We start from the raw sequence: 8,749 nt of genomic DNA, 5'->3' as shown, positions 1-8,749 counted from the left end.
TTCTTGTTTATTATTCATTGTGCCATTTACTCCTCTGTGGCCACGCTACAATAGCATATAAGTAAAACATATTTACCAAATATGCCTGAATGAGCATGTAAAATGCAGAAATGTTTGTGAGGTTCATTGAGGATAAAAAAAATAAAAAAGCAGAAGTCAAGGGATATGGCACCTCCCCAAAAAAAAGAAAACCTATCTATCGATGTATACTGTTATTTCCTGTTGTCTACCGTCATGTGTTCATCTTTCTATCAAGTGTTCAGGTGTTTTATGCTTTACGAGTTACTGCTCTCAGTGAATGCTCTGCAGCCCATTTTGGAGATATCCGTGTAGACAAACAGAACCTATAAATATGTTCAATGATGAGTTTTCTAAAAACATTTAGATGAATTTATATTTCTAAACTTGCGCAAATCTATAGTTATAGTCCTTTTATCTTAGTGCTTTGTCATAATATTCAGAGTTTAAGAAAGATTTTGAAAGGTCATTTGTGGGGGGGTAATAACAATAGCCACAAACAAATGTATAGTACATAGTCTACACTTTTTGGCATAATTGGAACGACATTTTTGGAAATAACCTTCTATGAAGGACATAACAAGCCTAGCAAGAAGGATGATAGAACAAGGGGACATACATTTATGAATGTTGAGGAGTATGTTCTTTGTTTATCTCAACACATAGGCACTGACTGAAGACATTGACAAATGTATAGCATAAAGCAGTTCTTTTTGGCACAAATGGAACCTTGTAAATGGAAAGTCCCCACCGTGACAGAAAATACTATTGCATGCCTTTATTTGTGGCAGAGATGATTCACTGTTCAGTATTGCGTAATGCATTTTTTACATGACTAAAAATATCTAACTGGCTCAACAATTATCAGTTTTACACACTGAAGTACTATAATTTCAAATACTATAATCTAAAGCATATAAATTAATTATAATCATTGTGCTGTCTCAAATGTAAAAGATCTCTTTTGAAAGAGCATCACAGACCAATATAAAAACTTCACACCAGGCAGTTCCTCTTTCAGTGTCCTTTGGTCTTCGTGGAGACATGAGTCAGGTCACAAGTATTTCATCACCTACAGTAATGTTTAAACTTTTTCCAGCCTTATTTCCCTGAGAGTGAAACGATTCTATTATCATATGCTTTTGACAAATTCATGGCCAGACCTTGTGACATCAACATACTAAACAGTCTAATGTGATGACATAAATTACATGCATAAATGTTTTGTTATTGTACAAGTTATAAAAAACAAAAAAACAAAAGTATGACTAAATAGGTGTCTGGCAAATCTTGTTGTAAGTCATATGTAGATGATGATTTGGACATTAGGATCAGCAGGAACTATTCACTCTCCAGCTCAGATGTGTAGTAACTCGAGTCCTCCACTTTCCCATAGTGCATCTCTCTGATGGGGTCTGGTCGTGGAGTTCTTAAAGTGACGTGACATACAGTCAAGATACTTGGAATTCGTGCTCTGCTTTTAACCCATTCAAAGTGCACACACACACACACTGTGAACACACACACACACACACTGTGAACACACACACACACACTGTGAACACACACACACAGCAGTGAACACACACCGAGAGAAGTGGGCAGCCATTTATGCTGCAGCACCCAGGTAGCAGTCGGGGGTTCGGTGCCTTGCTCAAGGGCACCTCAGTCGTGGTATTGAAGGTGGAGAGAGCACTGTACATGCACTCCCCCCACCTACAATTCCTGCCAGCCCGAGACTCAAACTCAACCCTTCGATTGCAAGTCTGACTCTCTAACCATTAGGCCACCCTCTTCTGTCCATCAAAGGAGTTCTAGAGCAGGCCAGAACACTGGAAAAACTTTGACATGTGTAGAGGACTATGACATGCTCCCTTTGTTTGTTCTCTGTGTGGAGTTTTGGATCTGTCGCTATTTCTACTACTTCATCATCACAGAAGCCAGCCAAAGGAGCTGTTATTGGTTTTGTTGGATTGTGACAGGAAAATAAATGCAAGTTTTATGCTACAGTATTTCAATGTGCATATATATGCTCATTTTAAACGTTTTACACATGAAAGGGATAAAAATTAACCCAGACATAAGAGTTCTCTCATCAATCTCATGATAACTATCCAACCTGGGTTCACGAGTACACGCTTGATGTAAATGTTGGCACGTGACAACACACTTGCAAGTTTTACAACATGCTGACATTTAAGTCAAATAAATGCACGTATGTTTTAAAAAGTTTAAATTATTATTTAGGGTTGTATTGGTCACCATTGTGTTCGTTTTGCATGTTTTTTTTTACGTTGTAAATAATGTTCAGTTTCCGGCTGAATGTTAAGACTTCAATATATCGCCAAGAGCTAATTTTATGTTGCCTGGTTTGTTTTTGGACTCTCAATTGACTCTAGTAGTTGACTTGCATTTTATGAATCACCAAGGACCACAGTTTCCGCTAAAAATCTTCTTTACTGTTGTACTGAAGAAAAAGTCAACTACATGTTTAATAAACTGAGAGGGAGTAAATTAAAAGCAAATTTGCATTCTTGGGTGAACTATCCCTTTGACATGACCTGAAATCCTTTTGAAATGACATAACACCTGGGCCCAGTTGTTCAAAAGTAATCCAAAATCCGATCAGATTACTTTAGAAAATTACTTTTGAAGATTTACTTTTTTGATAGCTGATTGGATGAAAATTAAAAATGGGTTGTTCAAAGAAAAAAGAAAAAAGGATTCTGAAATTGGATAAGATCACAAAATCCAGTCTTGATTTGGATCTGGATCAAATCTTCAGTTTGTGTTGGTGGTTCAAAACGTTTTAGTATGATTGGGATACCTTTGATGCAAAAAATCTGGATTATACTGATTCCATTAGAAGGGTGGTTTACAGGAACAAAAATTTAATACAATTTTTAAACTGGTCCAAAAATATTATATCTTATGTTTATTTTGCTTTATTTTTGTAATGTGTTTTGGTAAAGTCATATTTTTTATAATATATATATATATATATATATATATATATTTTTTTTTTTTTTTTTTTTTTTCAACTGCTTTCTATTAACAGTAATTATTATAAACTGATTTCTTGGTCAACTGTATTAAAACGAGACCAAAAATCTAATTAAATGTCATATTGACCCACAACAATTAAAAGCAAAAACATTCAAAAATGTATTGTCCCTGTTTTTTTTTTTATTCAAAGATGATAACCAATGAGATTTCAATAATATTTTGACTCAAATAAAGAGTCAAATGAAGAGTGTTCCCGGTTTACAGAAATCTGGTCACTCTACAAAAAAGGCAAATAAATAAATGTGTGAATGTCCGTCAACAAAAAAGTTAATAATGGAGATAAAGATGGATGATATTGAGTAGTGATGTCAATTGCTACTTTTATTTATTTATTTATTAATTGTCGGGCAGGTAGATGAATTCATTATTTTGTAGACGGCTTTCTAAAACTCACTATTATTAGTGTCATTTATATCAAATAGTATTGATGTTGAGAGAGAGCGATTCTAAGAGGCTGTTGAGTTGTAAGGTTGAACCTAGTCTCTTAAAAGATTTTCACCAAAAATAATCTTATCATATTCAGAGTAATTACATTCTCTGGCTGGTAAGATTCAATTAGTCAACTGCTGAACCCAGTTATAGAGGAAGAGAATTTAGACTTGAATCTTGATGGGCTCTCAGAAAACACACAAACACACATTGTAATGACAGAAAGAAGGAAGAGATTGAATTAGACTAGAGAACCACATTTATTGACATAACATAACATAACATAGACAATAGGTTCTTGAATTGATTTTGTTTCCCACTGGCAAATGTATGCTTTCCAATGTTGTTTGCAGTTTATCTGAAATTTAAATAGTTAGAAAAGAGTTCACTCTAACCTTTTTTCATCTGAGCTCTCAGCACTCAAGTCCCGTTTCCCAGTCCCACAAAGCTTATCTTTATCTGGCAGTATGACAGTCACCTGTAGGACAGGTGAAACACTCACATGTGATATTATACTTTGACAACTTAATTTACAATGCTACACCAAAATAGTTTTGTCACCTTGAATTCTACAAAGAGACAAATTATATGCACATGCTTGATTATCTGCAATGAACGAAAAACATTAAATCCATCTATTAGCAAATAATGGGAACAGCCCACCCTCCTTACCTTGGGGTAACACTGACACAGAGACCAGACTGTCCCCATAACCACCATTATCGCTCCTGCAGCGCAGAACGTGGCTTCTCTACAGACATCATGAACAGACCTAACGCCACAAACGCCATCCCCAGAATGATGAGCCCATAACAGTACGGCTTGTTTTCTGCCATGGAGGAAACTTACAAGTCCAGTGTTGGTATGTTAACAGAGGAAAGTACCAGTGAGTGGGTGGAGCTTTATGAATGTGTCCCCATAGAGGTGAAGGGCACTGAGATTCGGATCACTGAACCTGTAATGAGTCTTAGTCAGGTGACTTGCCCTTAGGTAAAGGTTGCACTGGCTTGAGCAATCTTAATATGTTCATTTTCAGGAATGCTGGCATCTTAATGATATAGTAGAAGAGAAATAAAGAACAAGAATACACAAAAACTTTTGGTTTGATAAGATTATTGGTTACCAAATACAAATTAACAATACAGTTTTTGTATTATATGGTGTATTTGTATTTTTATGCACGTTATAGTAATATACTAACAATGTGTAACTGACAAAATATAACTGAAAACACACTTATGCAGTATTATGTGATGTATTATTAAAACGACACACACAAGGAAAAAATATAGGCCTATGAATGTGACATTCAAGAGAGATGTAAAAAATAAAATTCTCAATTTCATATTTTACAACAATGTACAGTAAGTCAAACATTAATATAGAAAAATCTGATAATATACACTAAAAAATGTTCTCAAAAACATGTTCTGGTCATTAGGAAAAATGAGTACAAATCAAGGCACAATTCAATATTTGGTTCAGCTTATTAATAAAGAGGTACTCAGTGGCATTACATTCATAACCTAGCATCTTAACCTTCATGTTCAGTTCAGTTTGACTTCATGTTTGGGTTTCCACTAAGCCCAGTAATATACAAAAACATTCAAGTTTTGGGTGAGTTATTTTTTATGATTATTTATTTTAAAGAAAGTAATTATTCAGCAGGGACTTTAAATTGATAAAAGCAGTAAAAAGATGTACATTTATTTTACTGATTGTTTCCACAAAAATATTAAGCCCCTTGACTGTTTTCAACATTGATGATAATAAGAAATCTATCTTAAGCATCAAATCAGCGTATTAGAATAATCTCTAAAGGATTGTGTGACACTGAAGACTGGATTTATGGCTGCTGAAAATTCAGCTTTGCCATTGCAGCAATTAATTACTTTTTAAAATAGAAAATGGTTATAATTTGTAGAATTTCATAATATTACTGTTTTTGAAATCTTACGGACCAAAACTGGAATGGTAGTGTATATGTAATATTAAATAACAAAGTTTTTAAATTAATCTCTTATTGTCCCTTCAAATTAAAGTATGTTCATTCCCTTTATCTGACCTATTTAAAACCCATATTGATAATTTTCCCAGTTGAATGCATATTTCATTACTGTGGCTGGTATCTATTTTAGTAATATGTTTCTGTTTTTTGACCCCAGTAAAAACACTGTAGAGAAATACAATAAAACAAATGAAAGTAAACAACTTAACAACAATCAACCTTCAATGGTGACCTCAAGCAGATGATGATGAGTAAATAAGCTTTAAGTTTTCAATTTCATATCCACAAACACTGATATGAAAAAGTGAGAAACAAGATTATAGGATGGTTAACAGAAATAGCCTTCAAATTGTTGTGCATATATGTTGTGCATAAATACGAAATACATTTGATGGACGTAAATTATTGGCTTCAAAAAAAAAAAAACTATTTGAGTTGTTTCCCTTTTACATTCAGATACATTTTGTAGTCTGTATCTACTATAGCAATAACTTGCAGGACAGAGATATAAAAAAACAACCCTTTAAGTGCATCATCTCTTGTAGAGTGCATGCAGGGCTGTGTGTTCATGCATAAAAAGTAGTTGTTTTTTGTTGTTTTTAGTCAAAGCCAATTTTTTTTAGCACATCTAAAAAAAAATGAAAGTTATTGAAAAATACCTTCCATACTGCACATGAAAAATATCTTTCATTACATCGCTGTGTTTTGATGCCTACAGTACATTCAGTTGTAGCACTTATAGTATTTATATATAGAATAGATTTTAATATGGCCATTCATCAGTTATCAGCCATTAGAAGGGTTAGTTCACCCCAAAATGAAAATGATGTCATTAATTACTCATCCTTTAAACCTGTTAAGACCTTCGTTCATCTTCGGAACAAAATTTATTAACAATAATTTATTTTTGATTAAATCTGAGCGCTATCTGACCCTCCATAGTCAGCAACGCAAGTGAAATGTCCCCAGGTCCAGAAATGTAGTTAATACATCGGTAAAACAGTCCATGTGATATCAGTGACTCAACCTCAGTTTTGCGATGATACAAGAATACTTTTTTTTTTTTTTTTTTTTTGCGCAAAGATAACAAAAGTAACAATTTAATCATTCTTTTCCCCTGAGCTATGCTACCTCTTCAGCCATTTCGGAGAGTACCCAAAAACATATTGGACATAATCAACAATGTTAACGTTCGTCATTTACGTTCAAGTGCACACATGAACGTAACCGCGTTATAAGCATTGTTTACACTTATAGGGGAAACAGTGCGTATGCATTGTAATACTCTCTAAAATGACGGAAGTAGCCGCCTAACTCAGGAGAAAAGAATGGTTGAATAAATTGTTATTTTTGTTTCCTTTGCGCAAAAAAAAAAAAGTGAGTAATTAATGACACAATTTTCATTTTGGGGTGAACTTACCCAATAAAATAATTACTGGCTTAACTGTGAATGACAGATTTTTTATATCTGTGCACCCCCAATTACACCAACTTTTCATAATCACATAATGTGTCGTTGTCTACAGTCAAATAAGTGGTTATGCTTGGTTTACAGCTGTAGTGGTCTTCATAACAGTCTCATAGGATGGTGGCGGCTCCATCTGCCAGGGGGGAGGGGTTGCAGGTTGGCTCTGTGGACTGGTGTCTGAGGTGGGAGGCACTTGGACTGAACTGTGCTCCTCTGCCGTAGCCCTCCGGATCCGATCCAGCCTCCTGGGTAAAAGCAGTGAATATGCATATAACAATATAGTTTGAGTATGTAGCTTAACTCAACTGGATATAAGGCCCCAGTATACCCACGGCAAAGTTATTTTTCGCTCTTTGCTTAGGGGTAAAAGAGGTTTGAAATACCCTCGCATTTTTTGTTGTTAGCAAAAATCTCAACGGCACTCAAACTGTTTGGAGCATTTAAATTAATATGTACATTTATGCTGCATGCTTTCCTCTCAACAACAAAATAAACTCAGGGCTGAGAAAACAGCAGTTAGGAAAGCATCTAATCATAGCAATGTGTATATGTTCGCACCAGCTGTGCAATACCACACTCCAGTCAAGTCATGTTTATTTACTGTATAGCAGCTATAGTATTAAACATAAAAACAGTGTCACTTTCACTTAGAATTACAACTTCAGTTTCTACTATAAAGCAGCTGTGCAATGTGTTCATGGTTTTATTTATGGATGTCTGACTTTCGTGGAGACTAGGTGTTTACCAGATTTCTGGAAAGTTCGCTTTGGCAAACTGTACCGAACTTCCTAAATGAACTCCAAGTGAACATAGTTTGGTCCTGATTTTGTTTGAAATGACCAGTTCGATCTCTGATCATACATTCAGATAATATGGAATTATAGAGACAACATTTATTGCAAAAGAAAACCAAATCGCCTGAAATCACCTAGTGTGTTCTTGCTATTGTGTTCTTTTTTTGTTTTGAACCAAAGAGTGTGAGTGTTTAACATTATTCCCTCAAAACGACTGTACTTCAGTTGCCAAAAAGACAGGGGTGGGGAGAAGGGGGAACCATAGGCACTGATTTGATGGCTTCAGCATGTTGCAAGAAACAAAAATTTTGTCTCTCTTCCTCTCGTTCACTCCCTCCTCATTCTTTCTGGGCAAGTGTACCATTTCTGACTGCTTTCTGTTAACATTTATACTACTGATCATGTGGTCAGAATGAACTGCTTTGGCCCCTTTTGATTTAGCAAGCCACCCCCCACAAAAATTCATAAAATAGATTTAAATATAACCTAAGATCTTTATGAGGTACCAGCACTTTACAGTAGTATTTAAATGGCAGTAAGTCCTTTCTCTCTCTCTCTTTCCCTCAGACATGGAACACTGAAAGAATCTGACGGCCAGCAGCTGTTCAGTCTTAATTTCTGTAAACATTAGCTTGCCTTAACATTTTCTCCCAGTTTCTCCATTAATGCATGACATGATTGCATCTTGTCAAGCGCTGAAACATTTAAAAATGTTTCTGAAGGCTTTGACTAAAGGGAGTCAGTTTAAACTCTTAAATGAATTACTGTAATTGACATAAAAACACTGTTGTGTTGAGCTGGGCATAACAGAATGACTTCCTAACAGAGCTAATTTCAAGCTAAGAAGTGTGATTTCTCCACCACCAAAGTCACCAAACAAACTGCAGAGATGGTTAACAAACTATGAGCTATGTTTTGACAGTGACACACAGTTGTTTTTGTTTATTAAATACCAAATAAAATATC

The 8,749-nt window shown here is 35.0% G+C and overlaps 1 protein-coding gene and 1 pseudogene across 1 annotated transcript in view; both read right to left on the bottom strand.

Annotated features, from left to right (window-relative positions):
• Window positions 1-1,359: 1,359 nt before the first annotated feature.
• LOC132091914 (barttin-like) lies at window positions 1,360-4,441 on the bottom strand (annotated as a pseudogene).
• A 2,244-nt stretch (window positions 4,442-6,685) lies between these two features.
• Window positions 6,686-8,749, bottom strand: part of si:dkeyp-51f12.3 (uncharacterized protein LOC107988041 homolog) — a gene marked incomplete at its 5' end in the record, with an annotated part of 5,585 nt that continues 3,521 nt past the window's right edge. Inside the window, one exon of the mRNA XM_059497853.1 lies at window positions 6,686-7,234. Within this exon, the coding sequence (XP_059353836.1) occupies window positions 7,060-7,234 (175 nt within the window). The remainder of the gene's footprint in view (window positions 7,235-8,749) is intronic.

Source organism: Carassius carassius, chromosome 18 (genome assembly GCF_963082965.1).
Source record: "Carassius carassius chromosome 18, fCarCar2.1, whole genome shotgun sequence".
Classification (NCBI taxonomy): domain Eukaryota; kingdom Metazoa; phylum Chordata; class Actinopteri; order Cypriniformes; family Cyprinidae; genus Carassius; species Carassius carassius.
Note: the sequence above shows the minus strand (reverse complement) of the source record. Positions and strands in the feature narration are given on the sequence as shown.